Source organism: Mytilus edulis, chromosome 4 (assembly GCF_963676685.1).
Source record: "Mytilus edulis chromosome 4, xbMytEdul2.2, whole genome shotgun sequence".
Classification (NCBI taxonomy): domain Eukaryota; kingdom Metazoa; phylum Mollusca; class Bivalvia; order Mytilida; family Mytilidae; genus Mytilus; species Mytilus edulis.
In genome coordinates, this window is record NC_092347.1 from 13,293,336 (window position 1) to 13,318,417 (window position 25,082).

General features: G+C 34.7%; 1 protein-coding gene across 1 annotated transcript; it reads left to right on the top strand.

The window, feature by feature from the left end:
• The first annotated feature begins 121 nt into the window (after window positions 1-121).
• On the top strand, window positions 122-23,712 carry LOC139518997 (vesicle transport protein SEC20-like). Its single transcript, XM_071310708.1, has 6 exons — window positions 122-284; window positions 4,784-4,876; window positions 6,733-6,824; window positions 9,145-9,246; window positions 9,779-9,900; window positions 23,264-23,712. Exons 1-6 carry the CDS (start codon window positions 204-206, stop codon window positions 23,449-23,451), a joined length of 678 nt encoding a protein of 225 aa, XP_071166809.1. The 5' UTR covers window positions 122-203; the 3' UTR covers window positions 23,452-23,712.
• Window positions 23,713-25,082: the final 1,370 nt, after the last annotated feature.

The window sequence follows — 25,082 nt, forward strand, 5'->3', positions numbered from 1 at the left end:
CAATTTTATTATTATTTGTTCTGACCAATTTGTGTTAAATTACTCTTAATACATATATCAATAGTTTGTTTCATATGATTAAGTTTTGTTCTTCGGGTTTCCCATTTGCGACAACTAACAATCGTCATTTCTAATGTTTACTTCCGGACACATGTCAAAGTTATTTTCGTTTTGATCACAGCTGGATTTTGTTGTTTTGCTTCATGGCTGCTGAAGACATCCAAGTTAGAATTTGTCTCCAAGAAATAGTAAAGTTAGATTTAGAGATCAAAGCTTGTATTCAGGTAAAGGTTTATTCTGGTCACATCTTACCTTACCAGGAAATCTTTCTCCGTCCACTTCGGGACAACCTCATTTGAGTAGTCAATATTCCACCACCACATCTATGTACACTATTTTACACACATTATCGGTAATTATATAATACACTTGAGTACGGAGATATCAATGTTTCATATTATCCTCCATGCATCACTGAATTAGCAATGTTTAAAATAATTTCCACATTATACGAGTATATACAGTTCACTATTTGACAGGTATGCTCTCGGCACAACAACAGTATAAATACGGGAGTACCGATGTTCGGAACATGTTATAAGTTCATAACAATGAAATATCCTCATTTCCTTTTAATATCTAAAGATCGGTATCTTGCTATATGTAACGCATACACATTTGCCTGCATATTGCATCTAATTTAACAATATTTTCACTATTTCCTTTAAGTCCAGTATAGTACAACGTACAGTCCAGAATTATTTGGATTTTATCATGACTGGAAAGTGTTCTAAGGTTGTCTTTCGATATTAAATGTAATATTTCATCGATCTGGTGAAAATATTTTTGTCGGATAGGTTCTAGAATTTGACAGTCCAACAGGAAGTGACAGAGAGTTTCATCGCCTTGATCACATAATTTACAGATCGGAGTTTCGTTTTCTGTATATCTAAATCTTTTATTCTGTAATATATAAGTGCCAGTTACTAATTTTAATTTAATTGCCAGTCTTGTTGTTTCTCTGGTCGGATCGTTAGTTGTATTTATGTCCAAAAGATGGTGAAATTCCCCAGGATTGTATGCGTCTATATTAAGATGTCGAAGAGACATATAGCTTTTTCCGGATGAAATTATTGCTTCTTTCCAGTATTTATAAACGGCAATTTGGACAGTTCTCTTCCATTGAAACTTTTTTGGCGCACAGTTTAGAAGTTGTAACGGAGATGGTAGTCCATATTTAAATATCATTTTCTTAATTGAAATAAACCAGCTGTTGCTCGATTGATCTTTGACGGTTAATTGTCTAATAGCCAATTTCTTTTCTAAATTTGAGTTGTCTTGCCTACATATGTTATTAAATAATATTAGCGCTTTTTGGTCGATTTGTGCTTCTATAGGTAAGAATCCGGATAGGATGTAAATACTCGGATCTGGTGTACATATCGGTAAAGACATAATTCTCTTAAGCAACTGTTTTTGGAACTTTTCTAATTTTAGTAGATTTGATGAAGTAGGTAATATAACTTCTAAGCCGTATGTAAGAATAGGTTGTATAAAGGTTTTGATTAGATGTAGTGAGGTAATCGGATCAAGTCCATTCTCACCATGCAGTCCTGCTGACATGAGACTGTAGGCGGCTCTCCTAGATTTAGTAATGTTCTGGTCAGTGGTTTCATTTTGAGAGTTTTTTGAAGATGTTGATCTAAGAATTCCTAGATGAGGTGATTTGTCAACGATTGGCATAGGATTTTCGTTCAAAGTTAAATTGACTGATTTAGACTGTTTCTTGCGGTTAGATGGTTCTATTTGTAAGACAACACTTTTTTGAGGCTGTAGTAGATAGTGATGGTTTTGACTATATTCAGCAGCTATATTTATGAGAAGTTGTAGTTCTGCTGGATTTTCGCTCATCAAGGCAACATCGTCCGCACAGGCTATTGCATTAACAGAGGTTTCTCCAATTGTGCATCCCTGTGCAACATTTTCAAAATTATGAAGTAAATCTTCAATATATATTTTATACAGATCTGCACTGAGAAGACCTCCCTGTTTAACTCCCTGTTGGACTGGAAACTTTTCTGAATAATCATTTGCCCATTTGACGCATGCTTCTGTGTTTTTATGTATTTCATCAATTAATATCCAAGTAGCTGGATTGACATCGGTGAAGTGTACTTTCCGTAGTAGAATTTTTAAGACCACAACATCTAAGGCAGATTTCGCATCCAGTAAAGCTATAAGAAATGGTGATTTCTTGTCCATATTTTTCTCTATATACTTCTTCTACTATAATTGCTGCATACAGTGGTGAAGCATTTGCAGTGAAGCCTCTCTGTAGTACTGACTGTAGATTGAGAGAATGTTTTCTTAGATCATCACGTAGTATGTACTCAATTATTTTTAATAGTATTGGTAAAACAACTATACCACGGTAGTTCTTGGAGTAAGATTTGTCTCCTTTGTTTTTGTAAACTGGTGATAATAGACCAATCTTTATAAAATAAGGAATCAGCCTTTTTTGAAACATAGTATTTAATAAGTCAAATATTGTTAAGCAACAAATAATTGACCAGAATAAAAAAGTCGCAAATATTGACTCCTATAAGTCGATAAGTGATCAAAATTGGTTAACTTCAAGACCCACGCATATTTATAAGGAGGTCATGCATCTAAATCAAATAATGACAACAGTGAAAGACAATGCTTTGTCTTCTAAAGAAAAATATGAATGAGAGTCTAAAAAATCGGAGATAATGTTAATTAACCTTACAATGCAACCACCTGGAACTACACTTAATGAGGAAAAACATCTGTGTTTAGTAAGGATGTTCAATTAGACAATTACATATAGATAGCTCAAGTCCTTGTGAACTCTCAGACAGGTTTTTGCTGTCATATGTTGTGTAGTTTGGCCACCAAGTGAAATTAAGTTTTTTCATCAACATAAATAGACCTAAACAAGTCTGTCATTTTATGACTTACATGTAGATAAGTCTAAAATTGAAAACACATTTTTATGATAAATACATGTTTTGACTTCTTTATTGTCAAAAACAAAAATCGACTTGTTTATGTCTGAGCTCTGACTGACTAGAAGAAAAATAGCTCTTTCATAAAGCCATCTTTGAAAGAGTTGCTATACCTATTCCAATGCACATTATAAAACCAAGAAGAACTTCGAGACTCCATCAACCGAACACTAAAAGATATGTACAAATCAGGCCAAACAAAGATATCTACAAATACAGCTTTTTCCCTAGGACCATCAGAAACTGGAATAAACTACCAGATGAACTATCAGAAATTGAGAGCAGTGAGGAATTCAAGACCAAACTCACCAAGCTCCTCTGTAGTGGCTAAGCAACACAAACAATAGATACTAGTAGAAAATGTTTTTAACCTGCACCTGTATATAAATTTTTAGCACAAATTTGGAACTATTGGTTGTAAATGTAGAAAGTTTATTGTCATGTTGGAAGACTTCAAAAGTTAAACTATACTAGAGTGATGGGTCGTAGTACCCTCTGAGTGACGACATAGCTTTGCTTTGCTATGTCGTAGATGTAGATGTAGATGTGACTGTCACAATTGTCTATTTGGCCTTTTTAACTTTTTTGGATTCAAGCGTCACTGATGAGTCTTTTGTAGACATAACGCGTGTCTGGCGTATATACAAAATTTAGCCCTGGTATCTATGATGAGTATCTTTACTAGACTGAGAAATATGTGTTATACTCAAAGTCTCCTGACAAACAACACTGAAAGAAAAAAAGAAAGAGATTTCAGCGCACATGTGGGAAAATGATAAAGTTAGAAAAATAAAGTTAATGATTTTGAGTTCATTAGTAAATTGGAAATTATTTTATTTATTTTTTTATTAATTATTCTACTGTTATAGGGGACGTACTTTATCCCCTTATAAGCAATTATAATTAATCCTTCAGCCTTCAACAATGAGAAATTTTTTTATTATTTATAGTTTGCTATGAAGTATGATAAACGATAACACCTCAATAAAAAATATAAAACAATTCAATAACAAAAACTAATAGCCTAATTTTTGATTAGTTTTAATTAACAACAAAACAATTTAATGATTATGAATATGACAAGACTTTCAAGAACCAGCAAGAACCACTGATTGAGTGAATTACGGGCTCCTGACAATCACATAAATCTGGGACAGTGGTGTAACAGTACAATGTTCATGTACATACAATGTAGGAACCAACTATGATTATCAGTTGATAAAGACTTGATTCAATAGTTTGGTTACGTAAAAGACAGAAAAAACAACTATTTTTTCTAACAAAAAAGACACAAGATATGACATTTATAAGGTTTTCCGTCCCGTATTTCAGTCCAACTGCTGAGTACTCCCTGAAGATCATTTTGATGTAATTTCACTGGTTTTAAAGATAGACCATAGCGCATACCTGCCAACTTTTCAAAATGTCCATTGGGGTTTAATGTGCAAGAGGAATTTCATGGTTCAACAAAACCATTAAAGGGGCTTTCAAATTTATTTCAATGTTGTGTATTACTATTTGCTTCTTCATGACTTTATACATGTAATCCTATAGCCATGGATTGACTGTTTTGTTTTAAATTGTGGATCAGATTGATACATGTACATTAATATATAACTTAGTATACAAATGTTATTTTCCTTACCACAAACATAGACCTTACATGCTTTAGCGGTCTATTTATTGGTAAATGTGTGTTGTAGATTCTTTTAAGCATGTATTTTAAGTTGTTCTGGAATCTTTTACTATTACAGGATATACGAACACAAGCAGATTCCAGGGAAGCATTAGAAGAAATTAATACTGAAATAAGGGGTAAACTCCGTAAACTACGCAAGAAGATCGAGGTAATTTATTAAAGCAGTATAACTAAAAATAGATGTATAGATATATAAACATATTGTTTTTTTATTGTCACAAATCATATTCTTAATAAGGCTAAGTTTACAAAAGTGACCAAAACCCAAAGTTGTCATAGTGCATATTTTTGTGTTTGTCAATAAAGGAATTACAAAAAATGAAAGTGTTGATAGCTGATGTTAAATTTGTGAGAAACTTCTAGATTCACTGTTAGTAGTAGGTGAATGATATTTGGTATGCTGTTGTACATGTTGTAAAAGCTTTTGGTTTTCTAATTTTCAAAGATTATATTTGGCCCTGAATCATCATGGTTCATTGCATTGACTTTACATGTTTTGTTTTCAATTTGTTGACTTGTTCAATTATCATTATTATTGCAATTTTAACATCAACAATTGCATTATACTATCAAAATTTCATAAAGGCGAGAAATATCTGTGTCAACAGTTTATATTTCATAAATTGTCTGATTTCTGTTCTATTGACATGATTGATATGTAATTTATGTTTTCTTTATTAAAATACTTATCTAAATTTCCTAATTAATTCCACTGATAATGAAGTTAAAGCTATCTGTTGTTATGTTCCTCTCAATCATATGATTAATGTAAATGATACTTTTTGCATTTTATTGTGTCTATACGTCATTACGAACAGTCACAAGTTAAAGTTAAACCATCTTCACAAGCATTGGCCAAGGGTGATGATCCAATCACTCAGACTCTTCTTAGGCAGCAACCATTTGATTTTCTTGGGGGGGCTATGGTTTTTTTTTCTGTGCAAACTTTTTTTTTCGCCTGTGGCGAAAAACAATCTATTTTTTTCGCGACAAGTCGAAAACAATTTTTTTCTTTCAATTTTAGCATTACATATAGTGGCAGCTGAGGGTGAAACAAACAATTTTTTTTTCTCAGAATCAAAAACAAATTATTTTTTTCACTAAAAACTGGAAACAAACTTTTTTTTCCAAAAAAAACCATAGCCCCCCCCAGAAAATCAAATGGTTGCTGCCTTAAATGCACTGAGAATCTGAGACTGCAATAGTAAACAAAAAATCATATAGCAATCTTTATCCTGTCACTGTTGGACCCATCTTCAACAAACCTTATTGAGAACCCTGAATGAATATTTGAAATACCTGAAATTTCGATGTAATTGTAAGAGTCATATTGCAGTCGCAGAATAAAATCTATGTATATTATTATTAGCTTTAGAGTAGTGGGATTGGGTTGGTCAGACTATGGCAAACAAATGTCTTTCCTTGTTATTTTTATACGCCAGTCACATTTTTTATGGCACGTATTATGGTTTTCAAATGTCTGACGTCTATCTGTCCATCTGTCGGGCATAAACATGTTGCACTGTACAATGCTCGAGGTACAATTTATAGAAAGTTTAGCATTATTGAGTTTTTTGTAAAAAAAAAGTTGGTTTTTTTTGTCAGGGAATAGAAGTTACAAATTGGAAAAAATATTCTGTAACAGTATAGACTATTTGTTCCATCAGGTATAGGTATTATGACATTGTTTATAACAAAGTTTCCACTGGAACTTCTGTAAGTTGGAAAAATATACGTTGACATCTTCACTTGTTGCGCCATATCTTTAAACTATTTATGATTGCATAAAACTTCACACACAAGACAACGGGTGTATCATGTGCTCGTAGGGCAGCTGTTTATTTTGTTTCTGAATCAAGCAATTATTTTAAAGCAAAGAGAAAAAAGAAAGCCCTCTCACACTTGCATTTGCAATAGTGGTTATAGTATATGACATTCTATGGGATCAAACTGGTTTTCTTTTTATAAAGGAGATGATTTCATATTGCAATTTGATATTTGTAGGATCTAGAAAGACTTGCTAATGAACAAGACAGAGAAGAGGATAGAATAACCTTATTACACGATGTTGGCAACCACAAACAACAACTTACTAAGGGGTCATCCATAATTGTCAACCATTTTCTAAAGTGTACAAAACGTACACTTGGGGGGAGGGGGTTAAAAAATCAACATTTTTACCGTACGCTTTTTTTTTTATTTCCGGAATTTATATTGTTTCCGTAGGGGAAGTCGATTTATAAAATCGAGAATGTGGCTTGGGTGTGTTTCTCTTCTTATTTCTTCTTTATTATTTTCACTGGATGATATTGATTTCGATATCATAATTCTACTCAATCGGGATTGAACGATTACAAGATCAAATCATATGAAAACTAAATCTTTCAAAAATATGAACTAGTAAAATTATTTAAACAAAAAGTTTGCAAGCATTTCTCAGTACCCTAATTGTCAATTTCACCTGCTTTATTATTGATCGATATCGTTTTACTCTGTTTAATAAACAAAATTAATGGAAACACTAACATGCTAAATTCTTTGAATGTTTTGATTTTGACAAGACGTCATTTTGTGAAAAGATTTTAAACTGGTCCTTCGATTAATTTTCTTGTAATGCGTTCCAAAATAGTAAACCAGTAAACTGGAAGTAAACTGATTTTTTCTTAGTATAAGCCTCCTTTAATTAGGAACACCTCCATATGAAGTTTAGCCTTAACTTAAAAAATATCCAATATATGTACACGTTACAGTATATATACATAAACGATAATAGTGCCATGAATGGCATATTTACATAGACCTTTTAAATAGAAATACAGGCGGGAAAATTAAAAACTCAAAATGTTTTAAAACATTACACTTTTATTGATTACTGTCTTGAGCTCTGATTCTATCAACAACTGTCAGTCCATACTTTACAAATGCAATATAACCATGCATTTCCCTTTCTTTGATTCTTAGCATAATTTATGTGCCCCTTTGATAATCTTTTGCATGCTATAGGTGCCCTTTTTTATTGGAGTTACCGATCCCACTGTGTGATAGGGGAAACACTAATTTTTGTACTCTTTATTCTGACAAAACGCAAGCATTATAGATGTCATCAAATAAAACAGTCAGATATGTTTTAGTTATTTTTCAATGCAAATTTCTATATTAAACTAAAATATAATAGACAGGATCTTCTTTTTATTAATAATGACTGATTCTTCTCTTGAAAATCTGAAAATGGTTGATGTACACTTTTTGAGGGAGGGTGGGGGGTCTGAAAAAGTGTACGTTTTGTACACTTTGGAAAATGGTTGACAATTATGGATGACCCCTAAGTATGTCATCATGTTTTATAATACTATAACCTTATTACATGATGTTGGCAACCACAAACAACAACTTACTAAGTATCTCATCATGTTTTATAATACTATAACCTTATTACATGATGTTGGCAACCACAAACAACAACTTACTAAGTATGTCATCATGTTTTATAATACTATAACCTTATTACATGATGTTGGCAACCACAAACAACAACTTACTAAGTATGTCATCATGTTTTATAATACTATAACCTTATTACATGATGTTGGCAACCACAAACAACAACTTACTAAGTATCTCATCATGTTTTATAATACTATAACCTTATTACATGATGTTGGCAACCACAAACAACAACTTACTAAGTACATGTATGTCATCATGTTTTATAATACTATAACCTTATTACATGATGTTGGCAACCACAAACAACAACTTACGAAGTATGTCATCATGTTTTATAATACTATAGCCATTCCTGTGTACATAGATATTCATTCAAATTGTAATTATTATCTGGCCTGAAAAAAAGTCAGAAATTTATAAAAATACTGCTTGCATTAAGATCAAATTCTCAAAGAATGGTAAATTTAGTATAGATTCATGAACAAACACAGATTAATTACAAAAATTTAAATTATGAGAATTTGCTTTTTTTGTATATACATTTTACATGCTATGTATCATAAATGTACACTTTACTTAAGAATTGAATGCTTCTTTTTGTAAATTTATTGGGGTGTAAAAGCGTTGACCGAAGTACATTTTGTATGAAGCGCGGAAGCTTCATTCTAAAAATGTATGCACGGTCAACGCTTTTACAACCCTATAAATTTACAAAAAGAAGCATTCAATTAATAATACTTATAATTACATTTTTTAGCTAGGATCATGAAAACACGATTTTTATCAAGTTTTATTTAATTCACCTGTGCACTTTATTGCGGGACCTCGCATCATCATGCATGATAAGTTTTATTGTCTAATGCAATTGTTTACGGAGTAACATGTGATGTGCAGTTAGCCAATCAGAATAACGTATTATAATGAAACCTACATCTAATGTAATTATATGAATATAATCCAATTTTTCAGTACTGTATCAACACTCAGACAGTCAAACTTGTCAGCTCAGCTGGCAATTGATCGATCAGAAAAAGACCAGCTTTTAAATGGAGGCACAGAACTACGGAAAAGGTAAAATTCTGACAAACTCTTAAGCATATATCTAAGTTCATTATACAATACATGTATGAAAAGAAGATATGGTATGATCGCCAATGAGACAACTCTCAACCAGAAACAAAATGACATAGAAATTAACAGTTATATGTCACCATATAGTACGACCTTCAATATCAAGCAAAGCCCATACCATAGCTATAAAAAGCCTCCAAATCAAAAATGTAAAACAATTCAAACTGGAAAACTAACAGCCTAATTAATGTACATGTACCAACAAATTAATGATATACAAATATGTAACGCAGCAACAAGTGACAACCACTGAATTACAGGCTCCTGACTTGTGACAGGCACATACATACAGAATGTGGCTGGTGAAACATGTTAGGGGGATCCCAACCCTCCCCTCCTCTTACATGGAACATGCTTTTTTGTATTATTACCTTTCCTCTTTAATTTATTTAATTTATTGGTTTTTAACTGTGAATTATATACCTGTATTCTGATTAGATGACAGATGAATTAAATATTTTATGATTTACAGAGGTGGTAATAGTAAAGAAGGACTGGCTAAAGTGGCTTCAGATATAACAGAAAATTTAATGACTCTGAATCGAAAGATTGCTGACCAAGTTAAACAAAGTGAAAGTACAAAATCTACACTGTGTAAGTTATTTCTTATCATTTGTAACGGAGGGGGTCGGTGACGACACCTCCCGGGACGTGTAGTGGCCAGTACTTCGTCCCTATTCGACCATCGGGATACCTGATATCAGATTATGGCTGAATAACAGACAATAAATCAAATGAAACTATAATTTATTTACAAATGTACAATAATTGCATGAATTTAAACAAAGTCGGAAATAAACAGGAGTCAGAAAACTTTCTAAACTGAAGTTAAAAAATAAAGTAATTTCAAATGTAAAAATGAAAAATAGAGTGTTCCCAGAGTTAGTCTTTTAAGTAAAATAAAGTAAATTTGCTTCGCGTTGTGTTTTAAAGTAGTAAAATTGCACCAAAAAGGGGTGACTAACTCTGGCGAACTGCACCGAAGTGGTGGCTAACTCTGAATTCGGGTGGGCTGATGAGTCCGGCGAGTATTTGGAGGCCTGTGCAAGGCCGACTCCGACTGAATATCAAATGATATCCTAAACTTGTCATAAATCAGGAGAACTTTAACATAAAAGGTACTGAAGAAAAGTTAAATAAATGAATATTCTTAAAACATGATAAAAGCATCAAAAGTTAAACAATGAAACAGTTAAATTAACAATCTTTACTTTTATCCTACTATATTTAAACCAAATTTAACCTAAAATAAACATTTAAATAATAAATAATTAATCCGTCCAAATTAAGGGGAATTAACCTATGCATATCAAGGCACATCTATTACAATCCTCCCCCCTTAGGACAAATATTAAAGAAATTAATATTTGGGAACAGAACTATTTAAAATAGATGTGGTAAAAAAACCAACAAACAATATAAATCAATGTACATAAAATGTCAATAAATGTCACAAAAATGTCAAATAATCACACGGTCCTACCATAGGAAAAGTTCCACACAGCATAAGCGTCCAGGAATAGTCGGTAAGCGCAAATTATAAAGTACGGTCCATAGAATATAAATGTAAACGGACACAGTTATAATAAAACACAGTTCTAGATTCAAACGGAAACGAAAAGTTAATACGAATAATCTGCATGGTCCAAGTTGTACCAGGTATAGTCCACCAATTGTTGTTCTCACGAAAACACTTTAAACGTGTGTTTTCGGGTTCTAAAAAGTCCATCGTTGTACCAGGTTAAGTCCACCATTGTAGATCTCACGGAATCACGTATAACATGTGATTCCGGGTTCAAGATGATCAAAGTTCAAACGTTGTACAAAAAGTAAGAAAGGTGTTCTTGATAACAAGAACTGCTTACTTGATCAGGTGGTTGTCTTCACACATAAACTTTCTGCCACTCCATAGATTTCTGCCATGACTTATAAAAGTCACAAAAGGAAAACCATAACCAAACTAAAAAAATTTAAAACAATAAAACTTGTTCAGAAAGGTTAAAAATCCAAATAAATGAGCAAACTCATAAATAAACCTATTCAAACAAGAAACTTAGCTACAAACTAAACAAACCAACATCTAAAGAAAAAAACAATCAAATCAAACAACATTTTTGAGGGTGATTTCGATGGCAAAACCGGCTCATTAACGTGACCAAGAAAAACAACAAATCCAATGAAAACTTTGAAACCATACCTACTTAACAATAATATAAACTGACAAAATAAGTAAAATACTAAATATACAAACTAAAACTCATAAAACATACTATATGAAAACTTAAACTGGCTTATCCTTCAAACAAAAAAACTCATCCGTGCTAGAAATCAAATAATCAGATAAACAGCTTTGCAAATCAGATGGGAATAAACTCTGAACTCTGTTGACAACTTTGCATGATTTTTTTACTTTCTCATTAACTAAAGTAGAAACTGGTTTTTCTGGTTCAACAACATGAACAGAATTGACATTTTTACAAACTTTATTGGGACAATTAGATCTGATATGTCCAACAACCGAACAATTGAAACATGTTTTAACTTTAAACTTCTTATAAACTAGCGTTTTAAGAACTTTGACAATTTGATCAAAACCAGACTTCAAACAACTAAAATCTAAACTTTCTTCACTTTCCTTAATTTCACATTCAACAGGTCCAATTGTCAAATTAAAACATTCAAACTCTGTAGCCAAAAATATAGCATCATCAAAAGTTTCAGGATGCTTAAAATGGACAAACTTTCCCATTTCCTTCTCTAACTTTCCAATAAAAAGATCCATAAAATAGGATTCCATACTATGAAAATTATCTGGATATGCACGATGGCATAAAAGTTTAAATCTATGTCCAAAATCAAATACAGATTCATCTGGCAAAATTGTACAATTATTCAGTTGAAATTTATAAAAAGCTATCCTTTCCTTAGGATTAAAGCGTTGCATTAATAAACTTTTCAAAAAATCATAGCTTTGCAACTGAACAGAAGTAAGAAGATGTAAAATAGTTCGTGCTTCTTCTCTTAAGTTTATTACTAACTGAAGAGCCATTTCAGAAAAATTCCAGTTATTCCACAGACTAACTGCTTCAAATTGAATAAAATAATCTTGTACATCGGCACTAACACCGTCAAAAGTACAAGGTTTCTGTTCAAACTTTATCATTTTGAAAATCAAAAATTTAAACAATATCAAAAATAAATGCAACTAAAAATATTCATACCAAAACTGAGGGATCAGGTATCCTGGTCACGGCACCATTTGTAACGGAGGGGGTCGGTGACGACACCTCCCGGGACGTGTAGTGGCCAGTACTTCGTCCCTATTCGACCATCGGGATACCTGATATCAGATTATGGCTGAATAACAGACAATAAATCAAATGAAACTATAATTTATTTACAAATGTACAATAATTGCATGAATTTAAACAAAGTCGGAAATAAACAGGAGTCAGAAAACTTTCTAAACTGAAGTTAAAAAATAAAGTAATTTCAAATGTAAAAATGAAAAATAGAGTGTTCCCAGAGTTAGTCTTTTAAGTAAAATAAAGTAAATTTGCTTCGCGTTGTGTTTTAAAGTAGTAAAATTGCACCAAAAAGGGGTGACTAACTCTGGCGAACTGCACCGAAGTGGTGGCTAACTCTGAATTCGGGTGGGCTGATGAGTCCGGCGAGTATTTGGAGGCCTGTGCAAGGCCGACTCCGACTGAATATCAAATGATATCCTAAACTTGTCATAAATCAGGAGAACTTTAACATAAAAGGTACTGAAGAAAAGTTAAATAAATGAATATTCTTAAAACATGATAAAAGCATCAAAAGTTAAACAATGAAACAGTTAAATTAACAATCTTTACTTTTATCCTACTATATTTAAACCAAATTTAACCTAAAATAAACATTTAAATAATAAATAATTAATCCGTCCAAATTAAGGGGAATTAACCTATGCATATCAAGGCACATCTATTACACATTGTTAAGGTTGAGTTCTAGTAGCTGTCTTTATCAGCTGTAATGTAGACACTCTTCTGTCAATCATTGTTAAGGTTGAGTTCTAGTAGCTGTCTTTATCAACTGTAATGTAGACACTCTTCTGTCAATCATTGTTAAGGTTGAGTTCTAGTAGCTGTCTTCATCAACTGTAATGTAGACACTCTTCTGTCAATCATTGTTAAGGTTGAGTTCTAGTAGCTGTCTTCATCAACTGTAATGTAGACACTCTTCTGTCAATCATTGTTAAGGTTAAGTTCTAGTAGCTGTCTTCATCAGCTGTAATGTAGACACTCTTCTGTCAATCATTGTTAAGGTTGAGTTCTAGTAGCTGTCTTCATCAGCTGTAATGTAGACACTCTTCTGTCAATCATTGTTAAGGTTGAGTTCTAGTAGCTGTCTTCATCAGCTGTAATGTAGACACTCTTCTGTCAATCATTGTTAAGGTTGAGTTCTAGTAGCTGTCTTCATCAACTGTAATGTAGACACTCTTCTGTCAATCATTGTTAAGGTTGAGTTCTATGAGCTGTCTTCATCAGCTGTAATGTAGACACTCTTCTGTCAATCATTGTTAAGGTTGAGTTCTAGTAGCTGTCTTCATCAACTGTAATGTAGACACTCTTCTGTCAATCATTGTTAAGGTTGAGTTCTAGTAGCTGTCTTCATCAACTGTAATGTAGACACTCTTCTGTCAATCATTGTTAAGGTTGAGTTCTAGTAGCTGTCTTCATCAACTGTAATGTAGACACTCTTCTGTCAACCATTGTTAAGGTTGAGTTCTAGTAGCTGTCTTCATCAACTGTAATGTAGACACTCTTCTGTCAATCATTGTTAAGGTTGAGTTCTAGTAGCTGTCTTCATCAGCTGTAATGTAGACCCTCTTCCGTCAATCATTGTTAAGGTTGAGTTCTAGTAGCTGTCTTCATCAGCTGTAATGTAGACACTCTTCCATCAATCATTGTTAAGGTTGAGTTCTAGTAGCTGTCTTCATCAACTGTAATGTAGACACTCTTCCGTCAATCATTGTTAAGTTGAGTTCTAGTAGCTGTCTTTGTCAACTGTAATGTAGACACTCTTTCGTCAATCATTGTTAAGGTTGAGTTCTAGTAGCTGTCTTCGTCAACTGTAATGTAGACACTCTTCTGTCAATCATTGTTAAGGTTGAGTTCTAGTAGCTGTCTTCGTCAACTGTAATGTAGACACTCTTCTGTCAATCATTGTTAAGGTTGAGTTCTAGTAGCTGTCTTCGTCAACTGTAATGTAGACACTCTTCTGTCAATCATTGTTAAGGTTGAGTTCTAGTAGCTGTCTTCGTCAACTGTAATGTAGACACTCTTCTGTCAATCATTGTTAAGGTTGAGTTCTAGTAGCTGTCTTCATCAGCTGTAATGTAGACACTCTTCTGTCAATCATTGTTAAGGTTGAGTTCTAGCAGCTGTCTTCATCAACTGTAATGTAGACACTCTTCTGTCAATCATTGTTAAGGTTGAGTTCTAGCAGCTGTCTTCATCAACTGTAATGTAGACACTCTTCTGTCAATCATTGTTAAGGTTGAGTTCTAGTAGCTGTCTTCATCAACTGTAATGTAGACACTCTTCTGTCAATCATTGTTAAGGTTGAGTTCTAGTAGCTGTCTTCATCAGCTGTAATGTAGACACTCTTCTGTCAATCATTGTTAAGGTTGAGTTCTAGTAGCTGTCTTCATCAGCTGTAATGTAGACACTCTTCTGTCAATCATTGTTACGGTTGAGTTCTAGCAGCTGTCTTCATCAGCTGTAATGTAGACACTTTTCTGTCAATCATTGTTAAGGTTGAGTTCTAGCAGCTGTCTTCATCAGCTGTAATGTAGACACTCTTCTGTCAATCATTGTTAAGGTTGAGTTCTAGCAGCTGTCTTCATCAACTGTAATGTAGACACTCTTCTGTCAATCATTGTTAAGGTTGAGTTCTAGCAGCTGTCTTCATCAACTGTAATGTAGACACTCTTCTGTCAATCATTGTTAAGGTTGAGTTCTAGCAGCTGTCTTTATCAGCTGTAATGTAGACACTCTTCTGTCAATCATTGTTAAGGTTGAGTTCTAGCAGCTGTCTTCATCAGCTGTAATGTAGACACTCTTCTGTCAATCATTGTTAAGGTTGAGTTCTAGCAGCTGTCTTCATCAACTGTAATGTAGACACTCTTCTGTCAATCATTGTTAAGGTTGAGTTCTAGCAGCTGTCTTCATCAACTGTAATGTAGACACTCTTCTGTCAATCATTGTTAAGGTTGAGTTCTAGCAGCTGTCTTCATCAACTGTAATGTAGACACTCTTCTGTCAATCATTGTTAAGGTTGAGTTCTAGCAGCTGTCTTCATCAACTGTAATGTAGACACTCTTCTGTCAATCATTGTTAAGGTTGAGTTCTAGCAGCTGTCTTCATCAACTGTAATGTAGACACTCTTCTGTCAATCATTGTTAAGGTTGAGTTCTATCAGCTGTCTTCATCAACTGTAATGTAGACACTCTTCTGTCAATCATTGTTAAGGTTGAGTTCTAGCAGCTGTCTTCATCAACTGTAATGTAGACACTCTTCTGTCAATCATTGTTAAGGTTGAGTTCTAGCAGCTGTCTTCATCAGCTGTAATGTAGACACTCTTCTGTCAATCATTGTTAAGGTTGAGTTCTAGCAGCTGTCTTCATCAGCTGTAATGTAGACACTCTTCTGTCAATCATTGTTAAGGTTGAGTTCTAGCAGCTGTCTTCATCAGCTGTAATGTAGACACTCTTCTGTCAATCATTGTTAAGGTTGAGTTCTAGCAGCTGTCTTCATCAGCTGTAATGTAGACACTCTTCTGTCAATCATTGTTAAGGTTGAGTTCTAGCAGCTGTCTTCATCAGCTGTAATGTAGACACTCTTCTGTCAATCATTATTAAGGTTGAGTTCTAGCAGCTGTCTTCATCAGCTGTAATGTAGACACTCTTCTGTCAATCATTGTTAAGGTTGAGTTCTAGCAGCTGTCTTCATCAGCTGTAATGTAGACACTCTTCTGTCAATCATTGTTAAGGTTGAGTTCTAGCAGCTGTCTTCATCAGCTGTAATGTAGACACTCTTCTGTCAATCATTGTTAAGGTTGAGTTCTAGCAGCTGTCTTCATCTGTTAAGGTTGAGTTCTAGCAGCTGTCTTCATCAACTGTAATGTAGACACTCTTCTGTCAATCATTGTTAAGGTTGAGTTCTAGCAGCTGTCTTCATCAACTGTAATGTAGACACTCTTCTGTCAATCATTGTTAAGGTTGAGTTCTAGCAGCTGTCTTCATCAACTGTAATGTAGACACTCTTCTGTCAATCATTGTTAAGGTTGAGTTCTAGCAGCTGTCTTCATCAACTGTAATGTAGACACTCTTCTGTCAATCATTGTTAAGGTTGAGTTCTAGCAGCTGTCTTCATCAGCTGTAATGTAGACACTCTTCTGTCAATCATTGTTAAGGTTGAGTTCTAGCAGCTGTCTTCATCAGCTGTAATGTAGACACTCTTCTGTCAATCATTGTTAAGGTTGAGTTCTAGCAGCTGTCTTCATCAACTGTAATGTAGACACTCTTCTGTCAATCATTGTTAAGGTTGAGTTCTAGCAGCTGTCTTCATCAACTGTAATGTAGACACTCTTCTGTCAATCATTGTTAAGGTTGAGTTCTAGCAGCTGTCTTCATCAGCTGTAATGTAGACACTCTTCTGTCAATCATTGTTAAGGTTGAGTTCTAGCAGCTGTCTTCGTCAGCTGTAATGTAGACACTCTTCTGTCAATCATTGTTAAGGTTGAGTTCTATTAGCTGTCTTCGTCAGCTGTAATGTAGACACTCTTCTGTCAATCATTGTTAAGGTTGAGTTGTAGTAGCTGTCTTCGTCAGCTGTAATGTAGACACTCTTCTGTCAATCATTGTTAAGGTTGAGTTCTAGCAGCTGTCTTCGTCAGCTGTAATGTAGACACTCTTCTGTCAATCATTGTTAAGGTTGAGTTCTAGCAGCTGTCTTCGTCAGCTGTAATGTAGACACTCTTCTGTCAATCATTGTTAAGGTTGAGTTCTAGCAGCTGTCTTCGTCAGCTGTAATGTAGACACTCTTCTGTCAATCATTGTTAAGGTTGAGTTCTAGCAGCTGTCTTCATCAACTGTAATGTAGACACTCTTCTGTCAATCATTGTTAAGGTTGAGTTCTAGCAGCTGTCTTCATCAGCTGTAATGTAGACACTCTTCTGTCAATCATTGTTAAGGTTGAGTTCTAGCAGCTGTCTTCATCAGCTGTAATGTAGACACTCTTCTGTCAATCATTGTTAAGGTTGAGTTCTAGCAGCTGTCTTCATCAGCTGTAATGTAGACACTCTTCTGTCAATCATTGTTAAGGTTGAGTTCTAGCAGCTGTCTTCATCAGCTGTAATGTAGACACTCTTCTGTCAATCATTGTTAAGGTTGAGTTCTAGCAGCTGTCTTCATCAGCTGTAATGTAGACACTCTTCTGTCAATCATTGTTAAGGTTGAGTTCTAGCAGCTGTCTTCATCAGCTGTAATGTAGACACTCTTCTGTCAATCATTGTTAAGGTTGAGTTCTAGTAGCTGTCTTCATCAGCTGTAATGTAGACACTCTTCTGTCAATCATTGTTAAGGTTGAGTTCTAGTAGCTGTCTTCATCAGCTGTCATGTAGACACTCTTCTGTCAATCATTGTTAAGGTTGAGTTCTAGTAGCTGTCTTCATCAGCTGTCATGTAGACACTCTTCTGTCAATCATTGTTAAGGTTGAGTTCTAGCAGCTGTCTTCATCAGCTGTCATGTAGACACTCTTCTGTCAATCATTGTTAAGGTTGAGTTCTAGCAGCTGTCTTCATCAGCTGTCATGTAGACACTCTTCTGTCAATCATTGTTAAGGTTGAGTTCAAGTAGCTGTCTTCATCAGCTGTCATGTAGACACTCTTCTGTCAATCATTGTTAAGGTTGAGTTCTAGTAGCTGTCTTCGTCAGCTGTCATGTAGACACTCTTCTGTCAATCATTGTTAAGGTTGAGTTCTAGCAGCTGTCTTCGTCAGCTGTCATGTAGACACTCTTCTGTCAATCATTGTTAAGGTTGAGTTCTAGCAGCTGTCTTCGTCAGCTGTCATGTAGACACTCTTCTGTCAATCATTGTTAAGGTTGAGTTCTAGCAGCTGTCTTCGTCAGCTGTCATGTAGACACTCTTCTGTCAATCATTGTTAAGGTTGAGTTCTAGTAGCTGTCTTCGTCAGCTGTCATGTAGACACTCTTCTGTCAATCATTGTTAAGGTTGAGTTCTAGTAGCTGTCTTCGTCAGCTGTCATGTAGACACTCTTCTGTCAATCATTGTTAAGGTTGAGTTCTAGTAGCTGTCTTCGTCAGCTGTAATGTAGACACTCTTCTGTCAATCATTGTTAAGGTTGAGTTCTAGTAGCTGTCTTCGTCAGCTGTAATGTAGACACTCTTCTGTCAATCATTGTTAAGGTTGAGTTCTAGCAGCTGTCTTCGTCAGCTGTAATGTAGACACTCTTCTGTCAATCATTGTTAAGGTTGAGTTCTAGCAGCTGTCTTCGTCAGCTGTAATGTAGACACTCTTCTGTCAATCATTGTTAAGGTTGAGTTCTAGCAGCTGTCTTCGTCAGCTGTAATGTAGACACTCTTCTGTCAATCATTGTTAAGGTTGAGTTCTAGCAGCTGTCTTCGTCAGCTGTAATGTAGACACTCTTCTGTCAATCATTGTTAAGGTTGAGTTCTAGCAGCTGTCTTCGTCAACTGTAATGTAGACACTCTTCTGTCAATCATTGTTAAGGTTGAGTTCTAGCAGCTGTCTTCGTCAACTGTAATGTAGACACTCTTCTGTCAATCATTGTTAAGGTTGAGTTCTAGCAGCTGTCTTCGTCAACTGTAATGTAGACACTCTTCTGTCAATCATTGTTAAGGTTGAGTTCTAGCAGCTGTCTTCGTCAGCTGTAATGTAGACACTCTTCTGTCAATCATTGTTAAGGTTGAGTTCTAGCAGCTGTCTTCATCAACTGTAATGTAGACACTCTTCTGTCAATCATTGTTAAGGTTGAGTTCTAGTAGCTGTCTTCATCAACTGTAATGTAGACACTCTTCTGTCAATCATTGTTAAGGTTGAGTTCTAGTAGCTGTCTTCATCAACTGTAATGTAGACACTCTTCTGTCAATCATTGTTAAGGTTGAGTTCTAGTAGCTGTCTTCATCAACTGTAATGTAGACACTCTTCTGTCAATCATTGTTAAGGTTGAGTTCTAGTAGCTGTCTTCATCAACTGTAATGTAGACACTCTTCTGTCAATCATTGTTAAGGTTGAGTTCTAGTAGCTGTCTTCATCAACTGTAATGTAGACACTCTTCTGTCAATCATTGTTAAGGTTGAGTTCTAGTAGCTGTCTTCATCAACTGTAATGTAGACACTCTTCTGTCAATCATTGTTAAGGTTGAGTTCTAGTAGCTGTCTTCATCAACTGTAATGTAGACACTCTTCTGTCAATCATTGTTACGGTTGAGTTCTAGCAGCTGTCTTCATCAGCTGTAATGTAGACACTCTTCTGTCAATCATTGTTACGGTTGAGTTCTAGCAGCTGTCTTCATCAGCTGTAATGTAGACACTCTTCTGTCAATCATTGTTACGGTTGAGTTCTAGCAGCTGTCTTCATCAGCTGTAATGTAGACACTCTTCTGTCAATCATTGTTACGGTTGAGTTCTAGCAGCTGTCTTCATCAGCTGTAATGTAGACACTCTTCTGTCAATCATTGTTACGGTTGAGTTCTAGCAGCTGTCTTCATCAACTGTAATGTAGACACTCTTCTGTCAATCATTGTTACGGTTGAGTTCTAGCAGCTGTCTTCATCAGCTGTAATGTAGACACTCTTCTGTCAATCATTGTTAAGGTTGAGTTCTAGCAGCTGTCTTCATCAACTGTAATGTAGACACTCTTCTGTCAATCATTGTTAAGGTTGAGTTCTAGCAGCTGTCTTCATCAACTGTAATGTAGACACTCTTCTGTCAATCATTGTTAAGGTTGAGTTCTAGCAGCTGTCTTCATCAGCTGTAATGTAGACACTCTTCTGTCAATCATTGTTAAGGTTGAGTTCTAGCAGCTGTCTTCGTCAGCTGTAATGTAGACACTCTTCTGTCAATCATTGTTAAGGTTGAGTTCTAGCAGCTGTCTTCGTCAGCTGTAATGTAGACACTCTTCTGTCAATCATTGTTAAGGTTGAGTTCTAGTAGCTGTCTTCGTCAGCTGTAATGTAGACACTCTTCTGTCAATCATTGTTAAGGTTGAGTTCTAGTAGCTGTCTTCGTCAGCTGTAATGTAGACACTCTTCTGTCAATCATTGTTAAGGTTGAGTTCTAGTAGCTGTCTTCGTCAGCTGTAATGTAGACACTCTTCTGTCAATCATTGTTAAGGTTGAGTTCTAGTAGCTGTCTTCGTCAGCTGTAATGTAGACACTCTTCTGTCAATCATTGTTAAGGTTGAGTTCTAGTAGCTGTCTTCGTCAGCTGTAATGTAGACACTCTTCTGTCAATCATTGTTAAGGTTGAGTTCTAGTAGCTGTCTTCGTCAGCTGTAATGTAGACACTCTTCTGTCAATCATTGTTAAGGTTGAGTTCTAGCAGCTGTCTTCATCAACTGTAATGTAGACACTCTTCTGTCAATCATTGTTAAGGTTGAGTTCTAGCAGCTGTCTTCATCAACTGTAATGTAGACACTCTTCTGTCAATCATTGTTAAGGTTGAGTTCTAGCAGCTGTCTTCATCAGCTGTAATGTAGACACTCTTCTGTCAATCATTGTTAAGGTTGAGTTCTAGCAGCTGTCTTCATCAACTGTAATGTAGACACTCTTCTGTCAATCATTGTTAAGGTTGAGTTCTAGCAGCTGTCTTCATCAACTGTAATGTAGACACTCTTCTGTCAATCATTGTTAAGGTTGAGTTCTAGCAGCTGTCTTCATCAACTGTAATGTAGACACTCTTCTGTCAATCATTGTTAAGGTTGAGTTCTAGCAGCTGTCTTCATCAACTGTAATGTAGACACTCTTCTGTCAATCATTGTTAAGGTTGAGTTCTAGCAGCTGTCTTCATCAACTGTAATGTAGACACTCTTCTGTCAATCATTGTTAAGGTTGGGTTCTAGCAGCTGTCTTCATCAACTGTAATGTAGACACTCTTCTGTCAATCATTGTTAAGGTTGGGTTCTAGCAGCTGTCTTCATCAACTGTAATGTCGACACTCTTCTGTCAATCATTGTTAAGGTTGAGTTCTAGCAGCTGTCTTCATCAACTGTAATGTAGACACTCTTCTGTCAATCATTGTTAAGGTTGAGTTCTAGCAGCTGTCTTCATCAACTGTAATGTAGACACTCTTCTGTCAATCATTGTTAAGGTTGAGTTCTAGCAGCTGTCTTCATCAACTGTAATGTAGACACTCTTCTGTCAATCATTGTTAAGGTTGAGTTCTAGTAGCTGTCTTCATCAACTGTAATGTAGACACTCTTCTGTCAATCATTGTTAAGGTTGAGTTCTAGTAGCTGTCTTCATCAACTGTAATGTAGACACTCTTCTGTCAATCATTGTTAAGGTTGAGTTCTAGTAGCTGTCTTCATCAGCTGTAATGTAGACACTCTTCTGTTAAGGTTGAGTTCTAGTAGCTGTCTTCATCAACTGTAATGTAGACACTCTTCTGTCAATCATTGTTAAGGTTGAGTTCTAGTAGCTGTCTTCATCAACTGTAATGTAGACACTCTTCTGTCAATCATTGTTACGGTTGAGTTCTAGTAGCTGTCTTCATCAACTGTAATGTAGACACTCTTCTGTCAATCATTGTTAAGGTTGAGTTCTAGTAGCTGTCTTCATCAACTGTAATGTAGACACTCTTCTGTCAATCATTGTTAAGGTTGAGTTCTAGTAGCTGTCTTCATCAGCTGTAATGTAGACACTCTTCTGTCAATCATTGTTAAGGTTGAGTTCTAGCAGCTGTCTTCATCAGCTGTAATGTAGACACTCTTCTGTCAATCATTGTTAAGGTTAAGTTCTAGCAGCTGTCTTCATCAGCTGTAATGTAGACACTCTTCTGTCAATCATTGTTAAGGTTGAGTTCTAGTAGCTGTCTTCGTCAACTGTAATGTAGACACTCTTCTGTCAATCATTGTTAAGGTTAAGTTCTAGCAGCTGTCTTCATCAGCTGTAATGTAGACACTCTTCTGTCAATCATTGTTAAGGTTGAGTTCTAGTAGCTGTCTTCATCAACTGTAATGTAGACACTCTTCTGTCAATCATTGTTAAGGTTAAGTTCTAGTAGCTGTCTTCATCAACTGTAATGTAAACACTCTTCTGTCAAGCTAGAACAATTTTATTATTGAAGAAAACAACTGTTCCTTAACTATAAAGGTTCATTTTTAAGTATTTCATAAGTTTGTTGTGGCAGTTAAAATCAATTTGGTTGATTTGACTTACGATAATCTCCAATTATTTGGATCTTTGGAAATTGGACAATAATCTTTGTACAGATATTTGTATCAGATAAAAGAATGGGAGTTTTAATTATTGCTATATTCACCCAATCACATTATATGTTGTAACGTTTGCTTATATTCATTAATTGTATGTTCATTGAATCTCATTTATGAGGAATTAAAGATCTGAATGAATGAATGTAAGAAGTTGAACTGTGAACTATGCTTCTTGATAGTTATGGTTTAAACATTAATGGGCAATCTCTTTGTTCTTTTGAAATTCTACTGCAACTTGAGTATGAGGATCTGCATCTTTTAAATTTAAAAATGATATACATATATTTTTTATTTAATTTTATATATACTTACAGAGTTATACTGATTTAAACATTTTTTATCCTGAATTTATTCTCTGTACAGAAAGCATACACGCCATATAATATAACCATTGCAAATGTAAAACCTTGACACTTTTCTCTTGTTTCAGTGAAGTCTTCGACAACAATCACCAGTACTCAAGAAGAGATGAAATCTATGGGAGGTCATATAAAGAATTCACAGAGACTTATAACAAAATATTCTAGAAGACAATTTACAGACAAACTACTTATTTTCTTAGCATTGGTGTTTTTCTTTGTGACAGTACTATATATAATGAAGAAGAGAATATGGTAGTGTCCATAGTGTATTTATTTAATAAATTGTTTTTAATTTTAAATGTTTATATGAAGTTGTCCATTCAAGGGGTTATATGTAAAACTTATGTTTGATGACATTGCAAATAAAGTTTGGTTGTGTATGGATAGCTATGGATGATAGAATTAACGGTGAACTTTTTGGTTTAATTAATGCAATATGTAATTTCACTGATGAGATTTAATACAGTGTTCAGGAGTTCTTCTCCTGAATGAATAAAACAGTTAGCTAAATTCATAAGAGTTCTAGTTGATATTTGAACTTCCTATATGATCTTTTAAATATACTGTATATCAAATCACTTATTCTACTAACTGTCATTAGTTTAAAAGTACACCACATATTATTTGTGTACTCTTAACTATCATTAGTTTATAATTGCTACACCTGTTGATTGGTATGAAAAATAATTTTTTTATTCTCCTAAGAAAACTCTGAATATGCACAAATTTTCTTGCAGTCTGGTAATTAGGTTGATGAGGTATTATTGACTTAAACAAATATGGAAATAAATTATAGAACAACAACAGTCTTATTCCTTAAAACTGATGTTTTTAATGATACTAATATGAAGAGTTGCCCTCCATACACCAAGGTTTTGACTATTATAGGATCATTAAGAGTTGCCCTCCATACACCAAGGTTTTGACTATTATAGGATCAAACGTTGATACTACCATTAACAGTTGCCCTCCATACACCAAGGTTTTGACTATAATAGGATCAAACGTTGATACTACCATTAACAGTTGCCCTCCATACACCAAGGTTTTGACTATTATAGGATCAAACGTTGATACTACTATTAAGAGTTGCCCTCCATACACCAAGGTTTTGACTATTATAGGATCAAATGTTGATACTACTATTAAGAGTTGCCCTCCATACACCAAGGTTTTGACTATTATAGGATCAAACGTTGATACTACCATTAAGAGTTGCCCTCCATACACCAAGGTTTTTACTATTATAGGATCAAACATTGATACTACCATAAAGAGTTGCCCTCCATACACCAAGGTTTTTACTATTATAGGATCAAACGTTGATACTACCATTAAGAGTTGCCCTCCATACACCAAGGTTTTTACTATTATAGGATCAAACGTTTATACTACCATTAAGAGTTGCCCTCCATACACCAAGGTTTTTACTATTATAGGATCAAATGTTGATACTACTATTAAGAGTTGCCCTCCATACACCAAGGTTTTGACTATTATAGGATCAAACGTTGATACTACCATTAAGAGTTGCCCTCTATACACCAAGGTTTTGACTATTATAGGATCAAACGTTGATACTACCATTAAGAGTTGCCCTCCATACACCAAGGTTTTGACTATTATAGGATCATTAAGAGTTGCCCTCCATACACCAAGGATTTGACTATTATAGGATCATTAAGAGTTGCCCTCCATACACCAAGGTTTTGAATTATAGGATCAAATGTTGATACTACTATTAAGAGTTGCCCTCCATACACCAAGGTTTTGACTATTATAGGATCAAACGTTGATTTGCAGTATTTTCTTAATAGAGATTTCTGACCTGGGACAGGCACATAAGGAATATGAGGGGTGAACAGGCTTGTGAACACTCAAACCTCC

What these genes read in the sequence shown, in the direction of transcription:
- LOC139518997 (XM_071310708.1), top strand. Translation starts at nt 204, where the DNA reads ATGGCTGCTGAAGACATCCAAGTTAGAATTTGTCTCCAAGAAATAGTA. An exon ending in AACTACGCAAGAAGATCGAG is followed by an intron (nt 4,877 to 6,732) that starts GTAATTTATTAA and finishes TGATATTTGTAG; the next exon opens with GATCTAGAAAGACTTGCTAA. An exon ending in AAGTACAAAATCTACACTGT is followed by an intron (nt 9,901 to 23,263) that starts GTAAGTTATTTC and finishes CTCTTGTTTCAG; the next exon opens with TGAAGTCTTCGACAACAATC.